The sequence below is a fragment of the Neophocaena asiaeorientalis genome, unplaced genomic scaffold (genome assembly GCF_003031525.2).
Source record: "Neophocaena asiaeorientalis asiaeorientalis breed wild unplaced genomic scaffold, Neophocaena_asiaeorientalis_V1.1 scaffold61, whole genome shotgun sequence".
Taxonomy (NCBI): Eukaryota; Metazoa; Chordata; class Mammalia; order Artiodactyla; family Phocoenidae; genus Neophocaena; species Neophocaena asiaeorientalis.
Genome location: NW_020174143.1, coordinates 248,166 through 273,139, shown reverse-complemented (window position 1 = coordinate 273,139; position 24,974 = coordinate 248,166). Strand labels below are relative to the sequence as shown.

The 24,974-nt window shown below is 35.1% G+C and overlaps 1 protein-coding gene across 4 annotated transcripts in view; it reads left to right on the top strand.

The window, feature by feature from the left end:
• The window catches only part of SMC4 (structural maintenance of chromosomes 4), a 34,747-nt gene that overhangs the window by 7,160 nt on the left and 2,613 nt on the right, over positions 1 to 24,974 (top strand). For all 4 annotated transcript variants that reach the window (XM_024754963.1, XM_024754965.1, XM_024754964.1 and 1 more), the window contains 16 exons: positions 4,697 to 4,861; positions 5,135 to 5,262; positions 5,732 to 5,872; positions 6,530 to 6,680; positions 8,430 to 8,594; positions 10,113 to 10,346; positions 12,144 to 12,329; positions 13,288 to 13,449; positions 15,612 to 15,837; positions 15,924 to 16,003; positions 16,850 to 17,002; positions 18,354 to 18,480; positions 22,303 to 22,492; positions 23,653 to 23,797; positions 24,076 to 24,249; positions 24,685 to 24,867. In XM_024754963.1, coding sequence (XP_024610731.1) covers positions 4,697 to 4,861; positions 5,135 to 5,262; positions 5,732 to 5,872; positions 6,530 to 6,680; positions 8,430 to 8,594; positions 10,113 to 10,346; positions 12,144 to 12,329; positions 13,288 to 13,449; positions 15,612 to 15,837; positions 15,924 to 16,003; positions 16,850 to 17,002; positions 18,354 to 18,480; positions 22,303 to 22,492; positions 23,653 to 23,797; positions 24,076 to 24,249; positions 24,685 to 24,867 — 2,610 coding nt within the window. The remainder of the gene's footprint in view (positions 1 to 4,696; positions 4,862 to 5,134; positions 5,263 to 5,731; positions 5,873 to 6,529; positions 6,681 to 8,429; positions 8,595 to 10,112; positions 10,347 to 12,143; positions 12,330 to 13,287; positions 13,450 to 15,611; positions 15,838 to 15,923; positions 16,004 to 16,849; positions 17,003 to 18,353; positions 18,481 to 22,302; positions 22,493 to 23,652; positions 23,798 to 24,075; positions 24,250 to 24,684; positions 24,868 to 24,974) is intronic.

Sequence of the window (24,974 nt, the reverse complement as noted above, 5' to 3'; positions counted from 1 at the left end):
CTAGTGAGTCACTATGCTGAGATGCTATAAATGATACAAAAATGGTAGAATTCCGTTTCTTGTCCTTAGAGGCACTTAAAACACATGCCTTCCAAAAGTGTTAGATTATAATTGGCTGTTGTGCTTTTTATGTTTGTATGTTTCCCTGTTTATATATACCTTGTTAGGGAGCTGTTGTCCCATTGTTGTAAGTGTAAACAAGTAGGGTTTTTTCAGCTCTGTGTAGCATTTCATGGGTAGCTAGTTTTGTCACAATTTTCAACTTCATATGCTTTTTGTCTTCATATTATAAAATCTAAACTAAAATTTAAAACAACCAAATTTTTTTTCTTATTGTTTAGTAATTTGGAGATTGGATTAACTGAGATCTGAGTTGTTACCTAGTCATCTCTCCCTTTTTCTTTTCAGTATACTTCTTCTAAGCCTGGCATGACATATAAACTTATTTGGATTCTGGTCTTTTAGCCTGTAGAAATAAGTCTGTGCTATATCAAAAGAATTTTAGCTTTATCAATAGTACTTTAGTTATCCAAAAGTGTCTTGTTCAACCGCCTCAACTGTATGAAAGAAAATAGGAAACTACCCCTAAGCATCCAAAATAGATAGCCAGCAGTCTACCTCCTAAAGCATCGTCCTTTCTGTTTATGCACTTAATTTAGACAGATACTGACCTCAGTCATTTGGTTTCTTGCCCTCTGTTAGTTCACAAAGAGCAATTAGAATAAAATTTATCAGAATAAGAGAAAGAACAATAACTTACATTACAGTGGAAAATAGAGAAAATAAAAATATTGCCAAGGCAAAATAAAATTTCAAAGCCTAGTAAATCTGGGCCATTTAATTTTGATGCAAACACCCATATTTACCTTAAACCTTCAGGTCTTATTCGGAAAAAAGCTTTGTTATAGCTATATACTATACTTCAGTGTCCTGTGGTTCTTGCTTGCTAAAATTTGGATTCTGTTTCAATAAAGATAAAAAGCATCATACCTATTCATTCCTCTTAGATTTTATTTTATTTTTTTTTTATTTTTTTATTTTTTGCAGTACGCAGGCCTCTCACTGTTGTGGCCTCTCCCGTTGTGGCCTCTCCCGTTGCGGAGCACAGGCTCCGGACGCGCAGGCTCAGCAGCCATGGCTTACGGGCCCAGCCGCTCCGCAGCATATGGGATCTTCCTGGGCCGAGGCACGAACCCGTGTCCCCTGCATCGGCAGGCGGACTGTCAACCACTGCGCCACCAGGGAAGCCCTCCTCTTAGATTTTTAAGCTGTATTCTTGTAAATTAGATTATTGAGGAATGCTATAAATGAATCACAATACCCTGGTTTGCCATCCACTTCAATACGGTATGGATTAGGCCTTGGATGTTATAAATATCCTCTTGAAATACGTTTGCTATTTTTATGTTACTTTAAAAAACCACAGATGGGGCTTCCCTGGTGGTGCAGTGGTTAAGAATCCACCTGCCAATGCAGGGGACATGGGTTCGAGCCCTGGTCCGGGAAGATCCCACATGACACGGAGCAACTAGGCCCGTGCGCCACAACTACTGAGCCTGCACTCTAGAGCCCGCGAGCCACAACTACCGAGCCCACGTGCCACAACTACTGAAGCCTGCGCACCTAGAGCTCATGCTCCACAAGAAGAGAAGCCACCACAATGAGAAGCCTGTGCACTGCAACAAAGAGTAGAAGCCAGCACACAGCAATGAAGACCCAATGCAGCCAAAAATAAATAATTTTTAAAAAAAACAAAACCACAGATGGTATTTCTACAGTTGCCTAGTATCTCTGATATAGTGTGAATATAAATTAAAACATAGGAAGTTACTAGTAAACAACAGTGAAAAAAATTGTTTAAAACCTTGTTTAGTATACTTAAGCTATAGAAAATAGAAATAACCGTGGGGGGGCCTACAAAACTTTGCCAGCTTCAGATGGTAGCATATAGCAACTTGAAACTTTTTTTTTTTTGTCTCATCGTGCTACCACTACTTGTGATTTGGAGCTTTGAGTGGTAAGGTGACTATAAATTCAGGTTGATGCTTTAAAATTATTTCTGAAATGTGTTGAAGGTATTTCCCTAAAACTATAATTTCACATGGAATAGGTACATTTTCTGAAATATGAGTGGTCCTCTAAGCAGACTGTCTACCCACAGATTATACATGAAATGACACAAAATGGAAAAAGAACGAAGAAAACAAATAGTAGCAGGTAGTAAGGCAGAGGACATCAAGGAACAGAACCACAAGAAAGGTCCCAGGTTGTCATTGAAATACCACAACAGTCCTAATTGTCACATGACAGGTAGAAGGCTAAATGTTCTAATAACCTGTTGATTCAATAGTGCTAATCTGATAATAACCGGTTTTTTTGTTTGTTTTTTGTTTTTAATGAATACCATATAATAAAATTGAATGTTATATGGGACTTGAGGTGCAACTATGTTGATTGATAAACGTCCTTGTCTTTCACTTGAAAATGTTTTTTTCTGCTGGGCAACCTTGTTAAAATGAAAAGAAATCAGAGCTGTATATCCTTCATTTTAATTGGAAAGGGAGGAACAAGTAACCAAAAACAAGCAACCACTATGCTTTATTCAAAGCTAGGCAGTCTCCTAATGGTGGTAATCCATCTCTTCAATAAGTAATTTGGCCAGGAAAAGTGTGATGCCTTTAGGAATATTTTTATCATTCTTACACCAAATCATAACTTCTGGTTATCTGAAAAGTGTATACTTAAATAATACCTTATAGTGATTTGACTCAGACACGTAAGTTCTCTTGGCATGGTTTTCCATTTTTCTTAAAATAAGTGTTCAGATATTCAAATTGAATTCGGTAGAATATTAGACTATCAGGTGTCAGATATTTGGACTGTTAAACACTAATACAAAAAAATTAAACTGACTACCTCCAGATCAGTGATTCTCAGCTGGGGGTAGTTTTGCATCCTCACCCCCAGTACATTTAGCATTGTCTGGAGATAGTTTGGGCTGTTACAGCTGGGGGAAGCCTGATGCTGCTGACATCTAGTGGGTAGAGGTCAGTGATGTTATTAAACATTCTGTAATACCCAGCATAGCTCCCCACAACAAAGAGTATTCAGCCCAAAATGTCAGTAATGTTGCTGTTGATAAACCCTGTCTAAATAACAACTGAATAAGTCTCTTGGCTTCTTCAGTGGCTGGAGTCGCTGTTGTAATCTAAAGCTTTGGACACTCTTCCAGGCTTAAATCCTGTCTGAAACTTAAAATTGTTATGAAAATATTTGGAAAAAACTGATAATTGAAAGCAGAATAAAACATTTTATATAAATAGCTACATATTTTAAACGCTAATATTTAGTTAAAACTAATTCATACATACCCACGGTTGCAGAGAAATCTAAAAAATAACAGGCTCTTAGGATAACATTTCAGTTTGTATTTTTTAATCATGTCCTGTTGTCAAAGTACAGAAAAGTGATCATCTGTAAAAAATGTTTAAAATTATGCCCTTTAATGAGTTGATTTTTTTTTTACACGGACTCTTAGTTCCCCAACCAGGGATCGAACCCATGCCCCCTGCAGTTGAAGTGTGGAACCCTAACCACTGGACCGCCAGCGAAGTCCCTAATGAGTAGATTTTAAAATGAGCTGTTTTATCTTTTCTTTTATCTTAAAAATTTTTTACCTTGTGTAATTATGTTGAGGATTTTGGTAAATATGATGCTTTGTCATTAGCAAGTTTTACCCCAGATTTTTAAGGTTCATTCACAAATACATATTGTAGATACTTAAATTGAGAAAGACTATATGCTTTTTTTAATATATAATTTAAAAAAATTTTTTTCAGTCTTTGCTATCTTGCAGAAATAAAGGGGTATTTTTTTTCCTATTTGTCCCTTTTCTTCTGTTGCAATAATATAGAGTACAAGCAGGCTACTGGTGTGAAGTAAAGTAGCAGCAATTTGCCTGAGCATTGTTCAAAATTTTCTTCCCCATCAAACTAAATGGCTGCCTGGCAATCAGCCTTGAAAGTTACTGATTGTGAATTTTTTTCTTCTTTTCTCTTTGTAACTAAACTGTGTAAATACAAATATATAATGTTAATCTAAAATTTTAATTATAGTTCAAAAGTTGTTGTAATAACGATTGCAAGCAAGTTTTCCAATGTTGTATGTACCAGGATCTTTAGTTTCCAGTCAGTTGGATTTCTTCTATTAATATTATTACCATGAGAAATAGTAATATTTCCTTTTTCATTTAATGGTCTTGTCTTTAGAAAGTTATAGCATTAAGTTTGAGATATTCTTACGAAGCCCAGCGCTTGCTGAGGAACTCATAACACCAGGTTTATAGAGAAACCTTAATGATACTAACCATCTTGGGACAGGATTCCTACCGTTTAACCATGAAGGGTCTTTTTGAAAATTCTTTGTTTTAGAATAGGAGCTATAATTCTGTTAATAGTTGAAAATGTTGCCACAGTGATTTAATTGTAGATTGTATGAATACTTTGCTGAATTTTGCTTAAAACTCTTAAGCGTATCAGTGGAGAGAACATTTTTACTTTTATTAAATGTCTTTAAACACTGATTTAAATCATTTAGTTGTTCATTACTGTTGGATTTGTTCATTGTTTCTAGTTCTCACTTAAGGTTGATGTTGCTAAACATATGCAATGAGTGTGAAATATTACTTTTTTTAAAGGGTGAAGTTGAACAAATTGCTATGATGAAACCAAAAGGCCAGACTGAACATGATGAGGGTATGCTTGAATATTTAGAAGATATAATTGGTTGTGGACGGCTAAATGAACCTATTAAAGTCTTGTGTCGGAGATTTGAAATATTAAATGAACACAGAGGAGAGAAGGTGAATCTTCTGTAGACTTTAGTTGTATTGTAAACCAGAATGTTTTCTGTATTAACTAATTTTACTGAGCTAGATATTCAAGTTATAGTCATAATTATTCAGGCAGAGTTTAGTGTTTTAGGTTGAATTTTATATTTTTCTTATTGGCATTTCAGAGGAACATTGTTATATTAATGTAGTTTATATGTTTTTTATCTAATGTTGGCATATTTTAAATTCAGATTGCTCAAATACACTTCATATGAACAATCTCTACACTCTTAACTTTTGTAGTTAAACAGAGTTAAAATGGTGGAAAAGGAAAAGGACGCCTTAGAAGGAGAGAAAAACATAGCCATTGAATTTCTTACCTTGGAAAATGAAATATTTAGAAAAAAGAATCATGTTTGTCAATATTACATGTAAGTACCTTAATTTATCAATTTTTGTATTAGTTTCTGGCAGTAAGTCTAAGCCCTTCTCTTTTCCCATATTAGAGAAATGTGAAGACTGAAGTTAAAAAAATTCTAAAAGTTGCTTTATGTGATGAATTCATTAAATTAGGGTTGTTTACCATAGTATTGAAGTTGACTTTTAAGTGTCCTACTTTAAGTTGGGAGGTGGGTTCACAAGTATTACTGTGCTTATTAGTTTTACATATACATTCTTTTGAATTCATATAATAGATATAATTTTGTTTATGTGGAGTCTATTTTTATTCCTAATTCTAGCCTTGACCCTAGGTTGGTTCCCCCTTCCCTGTCAGTAATCCTAGGTAATTGTTAATTGACTGTGGTTAAGAATACTTTAGAAGCAGCTGATTTTACTAAAATAGAGAATTTTAGAAATGGTATTTTAGGATCTCTGATATCTTTTTTTTCCTCTCTCTAGTTATGATCTGCAGAAACGAATTGCTGAAATGGAGACTCAAAAGGAAAAAATTCATGAAGAGACCAAAGAAATTAATGAGAAGAGCAATATACTGTCAAATGAAATGAAAGCTAAGAATAAAGATGTAAAAGATATAGAGAAGTAATAATCTTTTGGAAAGTACTAAAAGTATTTAGATTATTTAGTTACATTTTATTGCATGTATGTGTGTGTGTCTGTATATAAACTTACTGCCAGCACATGCGTGTAATACATTTGCCAGCATATAAAATGGTCTCCTTTTGCAAACAAAAAACTTAATTGCTTACATCTAGTTGATGATTATCACAGATTTGACTGCCCAACACTGGTCTTAAAATAATGCAGGCTGCTACCCCCTAGTGGCAGAACATAATAACACAAAACATCATAGCAAACAAGCATTTAACCTGACAGGTTAGTTGTCTTAAAGTTTTCTCATTACCTTTCTCATATCAATCTTCAATGACACCAATATCCCTTACCTATGCAGTTTTCTTTTTTATTCTTTAAAATGAGTTTTGCTTATATTTTATGGTCAAATTTTTCTATACCTAGACATCATAGTGATTATTTCTAGTCCAGCTTAGAAGGACAAAATAACTCCTATAGTCACACATTTTAACAGCTCCTTCAAATATGGGTGGAGGAGAGGGTCAGCTTGAAACAGGATCCTACCTTATAAGAACTTGGATACACTTATAACCAGGCAAGGTATATAAGGTGGCTTTAAAATATCAGAATATCCAAAATAGTGACTGAATTTTCTTACTTTGCTAGGAAGCTGAACAAAATTACAAAATTTATTGAGGAGAACAAAGAAAAATTTACAAAACTAGATTTAGAAGATGTTCAAGTTAGGGAAAAATTAAAGCATGCTACAAGTAAAGCCAGAAAACTGGAAAAACAACTTCAAAAAGATAAAGAAAAGGTAAGTTATAGGGGAGAAATTCTTAAAATTTCAGGTCTGAATATCACATGTAGTTTTTATTATTTTTCATGAATGTTCTTGGCCCATACTACCTAAGAGAATGAGTTGGGATTCTGAATGTTGTTTCAGGATTTAGCTCAACCTGATTTTTCCCCAAAGGGAAATCCTGTATCCATTGACTTTGAGTTTTAGAGCTTATGTTTCTGATATACATTGTTGGCAAAATATTTACCAAATCAGCAGTTCTGTTTTGGTGACAATAATTTTCTTCTTCCTAGAGTGTATGATTTAAAGAGATGTTTTTGGCTACATATCATAGATTTTTAAAAATAGTACCTTTGTCTGCAGAAATCAAGTTAAGAGTATCAGCAGGAGTTTTCCCTTAAAAAGGAGGGAAGGGGAAGTTCATAATTTACAGCAAGTGGTTGAATAGCTAGACTGAGGTTTCAAAAAAAGAAAGATGAGGTTTAGACCAGAATGCCTAACTTGCTAGGAGCCAGACTAATAAATCAATTAATTTGGGGTGTTTCAAACTATATTCATAGTTTAATCAGATATTAATAGATGAGACACATAAAGCCTCTCCCCTCAAAAAAGTTTTGTACTGGGCTTCCCTGGTGGCGTAGTGGTTGAGAATCCGCCTGCCAGTGCAGAGGACACGGGTTCGAGCGCTGGTCCGGGAAGATCCCACATGCCGTGGAACAACTAAGCCCATGTGCCACAGCTACTGAGCCTGTGCTCTAGAGTCCGTGAGCCACAACTACTGAGCCCACGTGCTGCAACTACTGAAGCCCACGCGCCTAGAGCCCGTGCTCTGCAACAAGGGAAGCCACTGCAGTGAGAAGCCCGCGCACCACAACAAAGAGTAGCCCCCCAATCGCCACAACTAGAGAAAGCCCACGTGCAGCAACGAAGACCCAACGCAGCCAAAAATAAAATAAATTTCTTTAAAAAAAAAAAAAGTTCTGTACCATATAATTACATGGTAATTATAAGACAGGCTCTGCTTCAACTTGTAAGCATTTTCTGAATGCATTTGTTCACAAAGTGCTTTATGCTCAGTACAGTAACACATCTATGTGAATCAGTGTTTGAGGGACACCATTTTGGGAAATGTTTAATTTCTCTGGTAATAGATAATCAGAATAAACAAAATAGCATGGATTTGATAGAAACCCCTGAATTGGGCAGATTAAGCCAAATGTAACTGTAGTAGAGATAATTAGCCTTTAGGAATCAACTGTGGAAAAGTGATAACTACTGGAAGGTATTAATGGAATAAAATATTAGGCCTATGTGGTGACTCTGGAAGGGTAAAGTTAGGAAAGATCTTTAAGATTTGAGGGAAACTAAGGGTGTATGGGTAATTTGTGGTAAGTTGTAATGTACTTTGAAGGGTACTTTAGGGAAATCCGTGTACTCAGACCATATTCATAGGTGAAGAAGGATAATTACAGCCTAAAGTTGGAGCAGAAGGAAGATCTACTGCTCAGCGAGGAAGAATTGTCCTCCATAAGGAATCAGGAATTCGTAGAATTAGTTTTACCATTAGACTGAGGGAACATAGAAATTGCAGCAGATGATTAAGGAAGTACTTGCTAAAACTAGCTGCTTTAAACTTAATTACAGTGAAAACCGCAAAGATCTAGAAGATCCTGAGAAATGCTTTTAAATAAGCCAAATATTGATGGTGTTGGATAGCCTAAAGGTACATGCTTCTAGTAACTTTAATTTGTTTTATAATCTTAGGTTGAAGAATTTAAAAGCATACCTGCCAAGAGTGAGAATATCATAACTGAGACAACAACTAGAAATAATGCCCTTGAGAAAGAAAAAGAAAAACAAGAAAAAAAATTAAAGGAAGTTATGGATAGCCTTAAACAGGAAACACAAGGACTTCAGAAAGAAAAAGAAGTAAGATTTCTTTATCAGTTGGCATATATTTTGGTGGCTTTTTTGTTAATCTTGAAGATTGTTTTTATAGTAATATTAAAAAATGAACTGTTAGAAGAAAAAGTTTGGACTTTTAATATCTACTATTTCTAAAGATGGTTAGCCTAGACTCTTTCTCTTTTTTGTTGTTTGCTTTCTCGTTTTAAAAAAAAGTTAACGAGAACTTATAGTGGTAGAAGAAAATACTCATCAAATACTTTGTTTTATGTGCAGTTCTTCGTTACACATTGACTTCATCATCAAATTTTCTTTTTCATCTTCTCTTAAATTATTTTCTTGGTAATGTATTGGTTACTACCTATAAATGCTTGGGACCACACTAACCGTAGATGACATCTCCTTTCTTTGCTTCTGTAGCTCTTCTGTAATAGTTTTAACCGTGGCTCATGTGTCAGTTCTTGGCTCAAATCCTAGGTCAATCCCTTATTATCTCTGAACTCAGGTTATGTCTCCAAGTTATCTTCCTCAAAATGCGGAAGAAAATATTACCCATTTTGTGAATCTTTGTGAAAATAAAACGTGTGTTTACTTACATAAAGTGCCTAGAAAGTAAGGAATTAATAAATATTAGCTACTACATTATGTTAGCACTTCCCTAAAGCAAGAGTGTGAGATTGTCTCATTGATATGTCTTGTCTCCCCAGCAAGAGTATAAGCACAGAGTTTAGCTATCTTTGTTTATATTCACCACAGCCTTTTAGACAACACTGAGCATGTTAAATAGATATTTAATAGATGACAGTAATTGAGTTGAATTGACTTAACGTTACTTAAGTCAGTTACATAAGACCTTTGTTAATTATACCTCCATGAAGTGTTTTGGAGTTTCTTTACGGACTAAATTGATTCTGTTTTGAAATATGGGCATGTTCTAATATCATACTATATTACTAGGCCAATGCTTTGTATGTGAAATAAAAGGGTTAGGCTTTTGTAAGGGCTTTTCTTATTCCATTATTCTAATAAGTAGGTCCTTTCTACACAGTCAACCACAGTAGTCCAAAATTTCTACTCACTCATCAAATTATGACTTGTGTTGGGGATTACCTCACCTTACCTCTAAAACTTAAAAAGATTTCCAACATAAATATACTTGAGGAAACTTTCTGCTGAGTAGTCCTTACACCTTACCATTTTAGGTAAGGTAATGTGGAAAGACCATGGAATCTAGATTTCAGATCCACATTTTTGTTCTCTTTCAACCACTCCTTCTTTGTCATTTTAACCTCTAAATTGAGATATTAGATATTAGTATGGTATCTACCTTGTTAAGCTCTTGTGAAATCAGTTGGGAAAAGACTGTATACCATGAACATTCACAACTAGGCAAAAACTTAGTCCATTCAACTTGTGAGATTTATTTCTATATATTGTGCTTGTAGAATCTATTAAGTTAAATTCAAAATGTATGGTTTCCGTTTCAGTTTAGGTTTGAAAACATATATTTCGGATTTAATGGGGTCTATCATATTTTAACAGAGTCGAGAGAAAGAACTTATGGATTTCAGCAAATCAGTAAATGAAGCACGTTCAAAGATGGATGTAGCCCAATCAGAACTTGATATCTATCTCAGTCGTCATAATACCGCAGTGTCTCAATTAAGTAAGACCAATGAAGCTCTAATGACAGCTTCTGAGACTCTCAGAGAAAGGAAAGCTGCAATTGGAGATATACAGGCAAAACTCCCTCAAATTGAACATGAACTAAAGGAGGTAAATCTTCTTCTGTATTTCATCTGAACATTGTTTATGAACCCTAGTTTTATTTATTTTTATATTTACATATTTTTTTTTAAAATCTCAACACTTTTTTTTTTCTTTTTGGCTACGCTGAGTCTTCGTTGCTGCGCACAGGCCTTCTCTAGTTGCTGCGAGTGGGGGCTCCTCTACGTTGCGGTGCGCGGGCTTCTCATTGCAGTGAGCGGAGCACACTTGTTGCGTGCGGAGACTCTAGGCGCGTGGGCTTCAGTAGTTGTGGTGCACGGGCTTAGTTGCTCCGTGGCATGTGGGATCTTCCCTGACCAGGGCTCGAACCCGTGTCCCCTGCATTAGCAGGCGGATTCTTAACCACTGCGCCACCAGGGAAGTCCTGATCTCAACATCTTAAGTGACTGGTACATAGATATTTTTGTTGTTATTGTTTAGTGTAATCTTTCCGAAAAGAATGGGGTTAATATTTCAGTATTCTATCTGATACGAATCGAGACTATCAAGAAGCTGCGTTCTCCCTTCAAGTGTCAAACAGCAAATAATATCACTGCCGCCACCATTATTTCCCATTATAAAAATTTAAACAGAAGAAAGTTTTTTGTTTCCCTAAATCTAAGTGTAGACAACTTCGGCAATGGTAAAGGAAAACCACAAATAAGTGTAAGTGTGTGTGTGAACAGATATGCAAGTCAACTATCTTAGTGTATTTTTTTCTGTTTTTGAACTTATGAATGTAGTTTTCTTTGTTGGGACTGCAAGTTGTTAAACTAATCAAGACATCTGGCTTATTAGCTCATCCACGTCCTCTGCTATCCTTGAGTGAATTAGACATCTAAGGAATTTCATAACTTTAATCTCAAAAGCATCATTAGGCAAGATGGCAATAGAAAATGCTGCTTGGAGAGAAATTACACTGAAAATGAAGTCTTTTTCATTTTAGTAAATGCACACCGCTTGGTCATCAGAGAACTTAATGGCCGTATAGAATTTAAATGTAAACTTAAGTTATATTCAGTGACTGCTTCTATCTTCCTCATGATTCAGTTTATTTTTGGATAAATTACATCTGTAACTTGAGCTTTTATCAGTACTTTAAACCAGTATGACTGGTAATAGAGGTAATAATTTAAAGCCAGGAAGTGAAGGAGAATGTCAGAAAAATGGCTGCACTAACTTGGAGATTGAGAAACTGAGAATTAGGCTTTTTGTGTGCATGTGTGTGGTTCCTCCTCTTGGCAGCCTGACGTTTTTGTTTAGCAATAGTAGTGTTCACTCGTGCTCTCCTTCATTTCAGAGCTATGCATTTTTGTTCTTTGTTTTCCTTTATTTAATTAGACATAATAATATATGCTATATAATACTATATAATAAATCTCCTTTTATTTAAAAAGCAAGGCACAGTGTAATCATAGCCCTGCCCGGTCACCCATAACTAGAGTCCTGTATTGAGGTCTGTTTTTGATTAGTGTAAGAATATAAGAATTAGGACACATTTATGCCTGTGTGGTGCCAAACTGGGATTTCCACAACCCTAACTCCTCTAGCTCTAGCAGTCAGTGCACTGCTCCTAGGTCTATATTGTGTTTATATTCCTTATTATTGACCCAAATAATTTATGCCCCCTTTAAAACAGAAAACCCATATTTTTCAAAATCAAACCAACAGTTGCAATGTGACAGCTTAGTCCTGGTTCAAGTGTTGATTATTGGCCTTTCCTTCTTTTTTTAGGTATTACAACTAATTCTATACTGTGATAGGGTGTAACCTTCTGGGATTCATTTTCTTTATTTTCACCTTTAGAAAGAAAAACAACTTCAAAAACTTACACAAGAAGAAATAAATTTCAAAAGTTTGGTTCGTGATCTTTTCCAAAAAGTTGAAGAAGCGAAGAGTTCCTTAGCAATGAATCGAAGTAGGGGGAAAGTCCTTGATGCAATAATTCAAGAAAAAAAATCTGGCAGAATTCCAGGAATATATGGAAGATTGGTAAAGTAAATTTATTTGTAAATGACTATACGTTTTTCTCAGATGTTATAATTTTCTTACCTTGACTTAAAGAACTGTATATTAAGTGTCTCTGTACATAAAATAACATTTACTTTTGTTTCTTTTAAAGGACATTCATTTTTAAACATTTTGCTCTTACACTCAGGCATGATAAAATTCTTTGTGGTATGTATTTGTTCATGTTACAGATAGTTTTGGGTTTTTTTTTAAATTTTGTATAATTATAGTCATTTTAAGAAAGTGATCCAACTCTAGTGATAAACTTAACAAACTCCTTTTTTCTTTTTTTAAAAAAATAAGAACTTGATAAATTATATTCTGGGTTTTATACCATTATACTAAAGGTTGTGGCTAGAGTTTAGGAAAATCAACAAGGGATGATGTCAAAACCCAAGGCTAGGGATAGTGGGTACCTGAAGCCTGAGCTCCTGAGCCTGAAGAAGGAAGGGAGCTGTGGCCAGCTAGAAGGTGGCTGGAAGGAAATGGGGATAGCTTATTTATTAATAGACTGAGAAGCAGATTTACATAATCTTAAATGGCTTTCAATAATTCAGAGTTTTATTATTCTATAAGTTATTTTGCTTATAATACTTTAGGTTTCAAATCTTCACACTATACATTTTTATTTACATGCAGTGAAAACAGTTCTCTCATTTTGTGCTCATTAAAAATTCAAACTCTGTATATCCATAAGTTTTTTTTTTTAAGGTAGATTAAAAATTCTAGTAGTGATTGCCTTTGTAGAAGAGAAAGGTTGAATGTGAGGAACACTTAAATTTTTCACTGTGTACCCTTTTTGTACTGTTTAAAGCCATATGTAGGTATAGTTCAGTTAAACACAACTTGAAAAATCTATATGAATTACTAATAAAATGATCCTGTGCCTAATTCCTTGCTGATTGTGCATTGATTTCTCCCCCCTCTTCTCAATTATTAGGGGGACTTAGGAGCAATTGATGAAAAATATGATATTGCTATTTCATCCTGTTGTCATGCATTAGACTACATTGTTGTTGATTCTATCGATACGGCCCAAGAATGTGTAAACTTCCTTAAAAGACAAAATATTGGAGTTGCAACCTTTATAGGTTTGGATAAGGTGGGTATTCATAATCTACCTGTAATTTAGTTTTTAAGTGCCAAGTGTTTTTTGATTTTGAATCCTAGCTTTTTTTTCATAGTTATTTAAGTGAACACCTGATAGGTTTTGAGGATTATATTAGGCTCTGGGGTTACATGGTTGTGAAAAAAAATCCTCTACTGCCTCCCCTAAAGGAATATACATTCCAGTGTTACAGTGATTGGTAGTTTGCATTTCTAACTTCCATCATCAATAACTACTTTAAAAAAAAAGAAAAAGAAACACTTACTGAGATAAAATTCACAACCATAAAATTCATTATTTTAAAATACGTAGTTCAGCAGGTTTTAGTACATTCACATGGTCTGGATTGTTAGTCATGACCACTGTCTAATTCCACAATATTTTCATCACCCCAAAAGAGGAACCCCATACACATTAGGAGTCACTACCCCTATTCTCCCACCCCTCCATCCCCCTGCAACCTTTAATCTACTTTTTGTCTCTAGATTTACATATTATGGACATTTTGTATAAATGAAATCATATAATGTGTAGCCTTTTGTGTATGGCTTCTTTAACTTACTTTTCAAAGGTCATCCATGTTGAGACTTCCCTGGTGGTCCAGTGGTTAAGACTCCACACTTCCACTGTGGGGTGCGTGTTCAGTCCCTGATCAGGGAACTAAGATCCTGCACGCCGCATGGTGTGGCAAAAAATAAATAAATAAATAAGTTCCCTCTCTTCTCTTTGCAGGGGGTGGGGCTAATACATGTGTATCAGCACTTCATTCCTTTTTACTGCCAAATGATATTCCATTATATGATGTAGCACAGTTTGTTTATTCATCAATTGATGGACATTTGGGTTGTTTCCATATTTTGGGTATTATGGTTAATGCTGCCATGAACATTCCTGTACACAGGTTTTTGTACGACATCTTTTCATGTGCTTATTTATTGGCCATTTGTTTAGCTTTGGAGAAAAATCTGTTCACATTCTTTGCCCATTTGTTAATTGGTTTGTCTTACTGTTGAGTTATAAGAATTCTTTATATATTCTGGATACAAGTCTCTTGTCAGGTATGTAATTTGCAAATGTTTTCTCCCATTCTGTGGGCTCTCTTTTCACATTCTTGATGATGTCCTCTGAAGCAAAAAATTTAGATAGAAGTCCAGTTTATTTTTAGTTCCTTGTATTTTGGGTGTCATATCTAAGAAACTACTGTGTAATCCAATGGCAGGGTGATTTACCTCTGTTTTCTAAGACTTTTACAGCTTTAGGTTCTAAATTAGTTTTTTAATCCATATTAAGTTAATTTTATAATACAGTGTAAAGTAGGGGTCCAACTCTACTCTTTTGGATATCGGGTTGTTCCAGCACCATTTGTATTCTTTCCCTGTTGAATTTTCTTGGCACCCTTATCAAAAATCAACTGATCGTAAATGTAAGGGTTTATTTCTGGACTCTTCATTTATCTGTGTCTGTCCTTACACTGATACCACACTGTCTTGATTACTATAGCTTTGTAGTAAGCTTTAAAATCAGGAGTCCTTTCATTTTGTTCTTTAATATCAAGAGTGTCCTGGGGTTTTTGTTTTGTTTTTAGTATATTGTAAATGGAATTTTCTTAATCTCATTTTCAGATTATTCATTGCTAGTGTATAGAAATACAATTAATTTCTGCATATTGATCTTGTATTCTGCAACTTTGCTGAATTCATGTTAGTTCTAATAGTTTTTTAATGTATGGATTCCTCGGGATTTTAATACGTATAAGATCATGTCATCTGTGAATAGAGGTAGTTTTACAATAACTTCTTTTTTAAAATAACAGTAAAGTAGGGCTTCCCTGGTGGCGCAGTGGTTGAGAGTCCACCTGCCGATGCAGGGGACACGGGGTCGTGCCCCGGTCCGGGAAGATCCCACATGCCGCAGAGCGGCTGGGCCCGTGAGCCATGGCCGCTGAGCCTGCGCGTCCGGAGCCTGTGCTCCGCAAAGGGAGAGGCCACAACAGTGAGAGGCCCGCGTACCGCAAAAAAACAGTAAAGTAATACTCAATTATGTAGATACTCAGAACTTTGTATACATGTCCTTATGTTTAATACATGTGTATTCTATAAATTATACCTAACAGAAATGATCTTTATATATATATTATTTTTCTTTTTTATGTTTAGATGGCAGTGTGGGCAAAGAAAATGACCAAAATTCAAACTCCTGAAAATACTCCTCGATTATTTGATTTAGTACAAGTAAAAGATGAGGAAATTCGCCAAGCTTTTTACTTTGCCTTACGGGATACCTTAGTAGCTGACAACTTAGATCAAGCCACAAGAGTAGCATATCAGAAAGATAGAAGATGGAGAGTGGTAACATTACAGGGGCAAATCATAGAACAGTCAGGTAATGTTTTTTTTTCTCTGCCATTGAGTTTATTTAATCTTGTTGGGGGAGACATCTAAGTCTGACTTCTCTCCTCTCTTCTCCAGGTACAATGACTGGTGGTGGAAGCAAAGTAATGAAAGGAAGGATGGGTTCATCAGTTGTTGTTGAAATCTCAGAAGAAGAGGTCAGCATGTACAAAATTATGGTCAAGACATTTTTGTTAAAGCAGCTTTACTGATAAGTAACATACTGTAAATTCTATTTTAAATGTACTGTAATCAAATTTTCAATTAACAGATTGAATTTTCTCTAAATGATAGTATATAAGCTGTGGGATTTTATATGAAACTTGTTAAAGTTCTAAAAGTATGTTAATTTAAAAATATATGCTCGACATATATATCTTTCTCTGTTATGACATTTGGATCATATCATAATTTATTTAACCATTTACTTACTGTTGGACATTTAATTCGTTTCTTCACATAGTTACTGATGTATTATATAATTATCTTTTCTATTTTGACATAATTCTTTAAGTTGTAAATATAGCAAAGACTTCTGATACATGTTTCCAAATTTTATATGTCCAGAAGTATAAGAGGAATGTCAAAATGCTCAGGAAATACCGCTCTGTTCCATTATCACCCTCGGAACACTACACTTTTTTCTTCCTTAAAAATAATGTACTTAGATGTCCTGGATACCTAACTTTTTCTGAAGAGTTGTGGCTTGATTTTTTTTCATATTTTGAAATAGTTTATGTTTTTCCACTTAATTATTTGTGTAGTATACCTTCATTGTAATAGTAGTTGACTATACAACACTTAAAATTGTCTTTTCATCTGATTCTATGATGCAGAAATTAGTTGACCATCTCCTAAGCTTTAGGTTTTGGAATTGGACCTGGGTTGTTTGCTTTGTTTCTAGTCTTTAAGATCAGAAATTTGGGTTTTCTTCATTCATAAATTGCTGTTAATCTGAAATAACTCTTGGAATAAACTTATTTCACTGGTATTCTTCTTTGTAGGTAAATAAAATGGAATCACAGTTGCAGAGAGACTCTCAAAAAGCAGTGCAAATTCAGGAACAGAAAGTACAATTGGAAGAAGCAGTAGTTAAGTTAAGGCATAGTGAACGAGAAATGAGGAATACACTAGAAAAGTTTACTGCAAGCATCCAGGTACTTTTTTAATCAATATTAGCTGAAACTGTTGGAATTCAACAGCAATTTGGCAGAAGCATTTTGCTGTTTGCTTATAATTTTAAAATATAAGGGGGGAGGAGGAGGCTGGGTCTCTAGGTGTAAGGCGCATCTGTTGATTTTGTTTACCCGAGTACTAATGGATAAACGCCCTGTCACAGTGTTTGCTCCAGCCACAGCTATTTCTGGTTTCCATTTCTACTCCATAGAAATGTGTCTTCCCTTAGCAACTATGTGACCCTTTATTTCATTCTCTTCTCAAAGTGAAATGTTTTCTTAATTATGAAAAAGCAGTACATGCCCAGTCTCTTTTAAAAAACAAAATCAGAAAACAGTTTTTAGGAAATACTCAAAAGATTATTACCCTAAATTTTTATGTATGTCTTACAACTTTTAGTGTGTCTAGTTTGCATGTATGTGTTTAAGTATATGGTAGATATTGATATACATATTAAATTTGCATATGAATTTTTAATGAGTTATTAACTTTTCTTCACTTATTAATTATGATTTTCTTTCCAAGCCAATGTACATTTATTTTGTGTGCAATTGTATTGGCATATTTTGTTCGTATCACGATTTGATAAATATTTTTCTGTGTTGACTATGTACACTGCTGTGTTTTAAATATCCTTCTTAGGCAGACCTTAATACACTCATCCAATTATTTCCTTAGGTTAGAGTTCTAAAACTATAATTATTACCCAGTATGTGTACAGTGTTGTTTTTGGGTTTTTTGGGGGGGTTTTTTGCGGTACGCGGGCCTCTCACTGCTGTGGCCTCTCCCGTTGCGGAACACAGGCTCTGGACGCGCAGGCTTAGCGGCCATGGCTCACGGGCCCCGCCGCTTTGCGGCATGTGGGATCTTCCTGGACCGGGGCACAACCCCGTGTCCCCTGCATCAGCAGGCGGACTCTCAACCACTGCACCACCAGGGAAGCCCTGTACAGTGTTTTAAGCGTTTGTTGCATAATGCCAAATTGTTCTCAAAAAGACGGTTCTAATTCATTTACTAATAGTAGCATATGCAAATAATTTTTCCAAGTCTTTGAACACTAGGTACTCTTCAGTTTGTTGTAAGTTTGCTAATCTGATGTAAATACTAAAAAATAGCATTTTAACTTATCTTCATAATGAGTGTATACATTTCATGCGTTTTGTTGGCCATTTTCGATTTTTATATTAATTGTTCGTGTTTTCTGCTCTTTCTTGTTTTTGTCTTTCTCTTAAAGATTTTAAGTACCTTTTTTTTTTTAGAATGTTTAAAGCAAATGTTATTGTTAGTAAGTTTAAAATACTAACAGTTTTGAATGTTAAAACATTTCTGTAGCGTTTATCAGAGCAAGAAGAATATTTGAATGTCCAAGTTAAGGAACTTGAAGCTAATGTACTTGCTACAGCCCCTGACCAAAAAAAGCAGAAATTGCTAGAAGAAAATGTTACTGCTTTCAAGACCGGTATGTTTAAGGATATACACTTTTTTTTTCCCCCTGTGTGGTCAAAAACAGGTTTGTAATATTTGGAATGTTTAAGATAGCAGTTTGTAGAATAAAAAGTAGCAGATTTCATATATTATAGACAAGTGACCACTCTGTTTTATGATTTTTGTTTTTATTTCTCAGAAGGTTATAAAGTACTATTAAGTACTTCATTTGACAGATAAGAAAACTGAGGCACAGAATGGTTTATACAATTTGCCCAAGGTCGCATAGCATATGGTGGTGGTATAGGAATTCAGGAACAAGGCAGTCTGATTCTGATACCCATGCTTTTAATTCTATATTTTGTTTACTTTGGCCCAGTCTTCCTAAGGACCCTTCAAGATAGTAGTTATTTGTTTGAGAGCTTAGAGAAAACACATTTTTCCTTCCAGAACTTTTTCTTCTTGTATATAAACATATAAGTGTTCTTCCAAAAGCTTTCAGCAAGAAAGGGAATTAGTTCATAGGCTCATAGTCAGAATTGACTTTGACATTAAAATCCTCTGATCATGCACTTGAGCAGCCCTGCTTCTATTTCCACGTTGGCTTCAATTAAACATAGGTAGATGTGCATCTTATTGCACAAGGAGGTAATGGTGAGTTACACAGTATCTTAGGGACACCAACAAACACAGTGAGCCTTCATCATGTCCTCAAGAAAGACCCTTGTTACAGTCTGGTTCATGAGCAAAGGAAGGCAAATACTGATTGTTCATCTGAAAGAACTAGATGGACTGGAATTGGAGCAATTATCCAGATGTTCAAAAACTGAGGTCGAGTTTTCTTCCCAAAGAAAAAGAGGTAAAAAGATTGTAAGCAGACAGATGTCCACTGGGCATATTGAATATTAATATATAGCTGTATTAATTTTTTTATTTTTGTGGTCATATTTATCTACGTTTTTAATATTGAGGCATTCACTCAGATAGCATCTGCTACTGGCCAAGCTTTGTTTTAGGTGCTATTGATCAAGCAGTGAACAAAATAAAGTCCCTCTTTTCAAGGAACTCACACTTAAAAGATGGGGAAGATAATAAATACATTGCATACTGTATCAGGTGGTGCTACGTGATAAAAGTAAAACCAGGAAAACAGGATGGGATGGGGATTCAGATAGACACAGTGGTTAGACAGGCCACTGCCAGAGATACTTGAGCAGAGACCCAGTGGAAGTATGAGTGGACATGTGGATATTTGGGAGAAGAACATTTCAGGAAGAATGTAGAGGAGTAAGTAGAGGCCCTGGGCAGGAAGGACTATGCCAGAAGTTTCTAGGAACACTAGGAAGCCAGAGTGGCTAGAGGTAAACGATGGAAGAATCCAGATAATGTAGAGCCTTTTAAGCCCTGCCTCCATGTAAAATTAAAAGCCATTGGAAAGTCATATACAGGGAAGTGATATAATCTGACAGGACTCTTTTTTCCTTGCATTTATTTTGGGTATATATTTTGTCCTTGGAGACACAGGGACTTCACCCTACCCCTCCTTCCCCAGAATACCTACAATATTTGTTGTGTTTGCTTTGATGGAACCTAATGGTCAATTAAAACAAAAAATGTGTATCTTTGTCATTTATAGCAGCACTTTCACAGACTACAGGAATCTGTATTCTTGTTTGAAAGGGAATCCTTGACTTTTTTAGGAGCCCCATATATATTTCCTCTCATGGAAATACTGGCTATTATTAGTATACTCTGTTAATATCTAATATGGAAGCCCATTTCTGCAAGCATATCTTTAAGATTATATATTTTATTTTACATTAATTTATATTTTTTAAATCTCTGGCTGTTGTGTAGAGAATAGAGTAAGGGGAGCAAGGTGGTATAAAATAGTGACTTCAAAATTATAGACTATCTGATGTTAGTTTTCCCCTCCTAATAGACATGCTACTATAGATAGGGAAAAGAATTTTTAATGCATGTTAGGTACTTGAAAATAAGGAAGAAGATGTTCTGAAGGGTGGAACCCTTCCCAGTTGCATACCTGGCCCATCCCCCAGTATAAGTCATGATGCCAGACCCCACAGCAGCTGGTACTCTACCCCACAAGGGAGCTAAGCATACAGACAGCTTAATGGAACTTAAACTACAGAGAACATCACCACTTTGAGCAAAAGAATTGCTTCAATAAATACATTATTTTAGTATCCTAAGGGGGATTCAGAAGACAAAAAAAGGGCGGGGTTTTGTTTTGCTTTGTTTTTTTAAAAAGCCAAGTGGTGGTCTCAGAAATATAAAGAATAGAGGTTGGAGTTAAACTCACTAGATGAGTTTGAAAGATCAGACTAAAGAATTCTCTGATAATGTAGGACAAAAAGATGAATACTAAGTTGTGAGATTTGGAGAATATTGAAATTCCAATCTACCTAACAGGAGAGAAGAGACAATCTAGAGGAACAACAGTTAAGTCTTTATCTAATCTTTTCCTCTTAGCACATCCTACCTCCTTTCCCCTATGCTAAATGTATTGATACACTCCTCCCATAGGAGCTTTATGGGAGTCTCCTTCCATAAGTTGGCTCTGTTTCTGCTTGCTTTTCTAGACATAGATATTGAAAGCTTGAACTCCTTACCTTTTTGCCACCTTTCATCCTTCCTATATTGTATAGTGATTAGGATTCAAATATGGAGAACAGATTCCACTCTGGTTAGTACAGATATGATTTGGGGTGTGGGTGTGTGTTTAACAGAGTAAAAGATTATTTACAGAATCACTGTGATGGCTTAAGAAATTCTAGGTTGAACATGAAGAATAATTTCCAGAGCTACTCTGTAGAACCATGAAAGGAACTATACTGCCTCTTCTACAACTGGAAAGTCATCTCTCAAATGGGGGAGATGAGGGACTTCCCTGGTGGTCCAGTGGCTAAGACTCCACGCCCCCAGTGCAGGGGGCCTGGGTTCGATCCCTGGTCAGGGAACTAGATCTCACATGCCGCAACTAAGAGTTCGCATACCGTAACTAAAGACCTGGCACAGCCAAATAAATAAATAAATACCAAATTGGGAAGATGACACTACAACTGCCAACAACAGAAGCACATTGTACCTACTATAATCTACACTGCCAAAGTTAATGCCAATGCCTGTCAATATTCACAAAGCTTTTGACAGGACACCAGAGACTCTAACACCACCAAGAAAATTCAGACTTTTCCATGACTGCCAGCAGAAACATGCTCAACTCATCAGTTTTGCTATCCAAATTGTGTGAATTTTTTTTCCTCATGGCTTTTATTTTTAATTAATTAATTAATTTATTTTAGGCTGTGTTGGGTCTTCGTTGCTGCACATGGGCTTTCTCTGTTTGGGGTGATCTGAGGGCTACTCTTTGTTGCAGTATGTGTGCTTTTTATTGCAGTGGCTTCTCATTGTGGATGAATTTTTTTTGATTGAATAAAACAACCACAATTTTCTTCACCCCGGGCAGCAGTCAGGCACATAATCTATCTAAGGGTAAAAATCATTATGAGACCAATAGTCAAGAAAGTACCCTAAAAACTTTTTAAAAGAGCTTCAGGGCATGAAGCCAGTAAGAGATAAGTGGGTTATGTTCACAGCTGAGCCAGAGAATTTAACCATGTGTTGTTATATAACACCATTTGTTTTGACTTGGGCATTCTGGTTTTGGGGTTTGGGGTTTGTTTGGGTTTTTTTGAGGTACTTTTCCTTAAATGTCTAAAATTTCTTGGGCATGCATCAGGTTAAGTCATATTGACTGAAGAGATTTACATCTAACAAGTGACGCTCATTAGCATAGAAACACAAATTAATTTCACTTTTTTTTTTCTTCCAGAGTATAACAATGTGGCTGAGAGAGCTGGTAAAGTGGAAGCTGAGGTTAAAAGGTTACACAATATTATCGTAGAAATTAATAACCATAAACTCAAGGCCCAACAAGATAAACTTGATAAAATAAACAAACAATTAGATGAATGTGCTTCTGCTATTACTAAAGCCCAAGTAGCAATCAAGACTGCTGACAGGTAGAGTATGCATACTACCCTGTCTTCCTCTTCCCTACATCGCATTAATATTTAAACAATGTCCATTAAATGTTTCTGTTACTGTTACTTATTAAGCCCTTCTGACATGTTGTTACCTAATAGGAGTTTTGGTGGGCACCTATAATAAACATCATATGACTAGTTTTTAAAAACATAAACGGGTATGTTTTGGCAAAATGTGGTTATATAATTCCCAAGTTTTGAGGACATAGAAGTCAGAGTTTCATTTCTCTGGCTTAAAGGGAGTAGAGGGTGATTCATTGAAATAGATCTAGGTTTTAGGAGAATAAGAAGGTTGAGATTTCTTAGCAAAATTGTTTTAATAACTTAAATTTTTAATTAACTAGATTAATTTAATTAACTAGATTCCATTGTCCCAAAAAGTTTTTAATACGTTCATAACATAGATCTTGTTTTTAAATTAATTTTCAGAGTATTAAAGTATTTCTAAAATAATTAAAGCTAAATATGTATAAAAATGTTGAAATGTAAACAGCTGTTTCTTTTTGTCTTAAAATTATAACATGAGTCACATTTGATTATCTGGTTATTCCGCTATTACAATGTCTTTTGTTCAAAGATAAGGTGCTAATAAGCCATATGTTTTGCCTAAACACAATTATCAGTCAAAATAGAAGTAACTTCATTAAGGGAAAAAGTAGTCGTGTGTGTGTGTGTGTGTGTGTGTGTGTGTGTGTGTGTGTGTTGTCATGTGTCCAGTTTCCTCCCCGCTCCACCCTGGCAAAAACACTTGTTTGCCCTGACTTGAACCAGGGCGTATTTATTTACTTGATGGTATAGCTTCATCGGTGTAAAGATTTAAGAATCTCCAATCTGACAAGAAAATGACAAGAATATAATAATCCAATGGACAATTTTGCTTCATAGTCTAAGTCTAAAAGCTTATATAAGGAAGTTTTATTAATTTATACCGAGAGTTTAATAAAATATACAGTATCCCACAAGTGTATGTATAAACATAAAAAACCAATTCAAGGATTTTAGTAAATCATAAATTTTTAAATCTATGATGAAAAAATGTTACATTGATGTCATGAAAAGTTCTTTGGTAGGTTTTCAGAAGCAGAATAACAAATCACACATTACCACATTTTTAATATATGATTTTGCTTGTTTAGAAATCTTAAAAAAGCACAAGACTCTGTCTTTCGCACAGAGAAAGAAATAAAAGATACTGAGAAAGAAGTAGATGACTTAACAGCAGAGCTAAAAAGTCTTGAAGACAAAGCAGCAGAGGTCGTAAAGAATGCAAATGCTGCAGAGGTAAGACATGGAGAGGGGAGAGGATGGTATTTCAAGCAATTAAGATTTATAGATGTCAATACCTTGCCTAGTAAGCACTCAATAAGTTAAACTTATATTAACTTTCATCTGTACAGTAAAAATGAGTACTGTATTGTAACTTTTCTGTAAATAAAAACATTTTCATTTAAAGTGGAAGGGGCATGGGGAGAGATTGGTTGCTTCTTCATCTTTGTAATGTGAAAATCCCTGTTCTGTTTGAGAAGATCATATCTGTAGCATTTCTTCTTGGTTTTTAGGAGTCCTTACCAGAGATCCAGAAAGAACATCGTAACCTACTTAAAGAACTAAAAGTAATTCAGGAAAATGAACATGCTCTTCAAAAAGATGCACTTAGTATTAAGTTGAAACTTGAACAAGTAGATGGTCATATTGGTGAACATAATTCTAAAATAAAATACTGGCAAAAAGAGGTGAGAATTGTTATGGATAGTTAAATGTAACTTTAAGATATCCTTTATGAAAAAAGGTTAGGGTTCATGTTTTTGTGTTTTTGAGGTATGTTGTGATTCTTAATTTCATGGTGTATAATCACTTCTCAGGTTTATAGGGGCAAAATGAACAGTATATAGGAGTTATTATATACAGAAAAATATGCATAATGGTCAGAATTAGTCAACATTTTCACCCCAGGGCTGATAACGGAGATTTAACAAATGGCTACATGAACACCTGGAACACTACAACTGTTTTTCTTGAAGTCCTTTGAAACATAGTTGATACACAAATTAGTTACCACTCCTTAGTATATGTTGTTTTGATAGGCAGTTTGTCATATTAATTTGTGAGGTTTAACAATGAATTATAATACTGTGCCTTTTCTAACACTGATCTAACTTAACTTTTAGATTTCAAAAATATCATTGCATCCCATAGAAGATAATCCTATTGAAGAGATTCCACTTCTAAGCCCAGAAGATCTTGAAGCAATCAAGAACCCAGATTCCATAACAAATCAAATTGCACTCTTGGAAGCCCAGTGTCATGAAATGAAACCAAACCTTGGTGCCATTGCAGAGTATAAAAAGAAGGTACAAATAAACTGTAATAATCAGGAAGTCTCTACACCTTAGCCTAAATTGTGGCCTTTATTTTATATAATTAGCAGTGTTATTTCTCATCTCAAATGTATAACTGA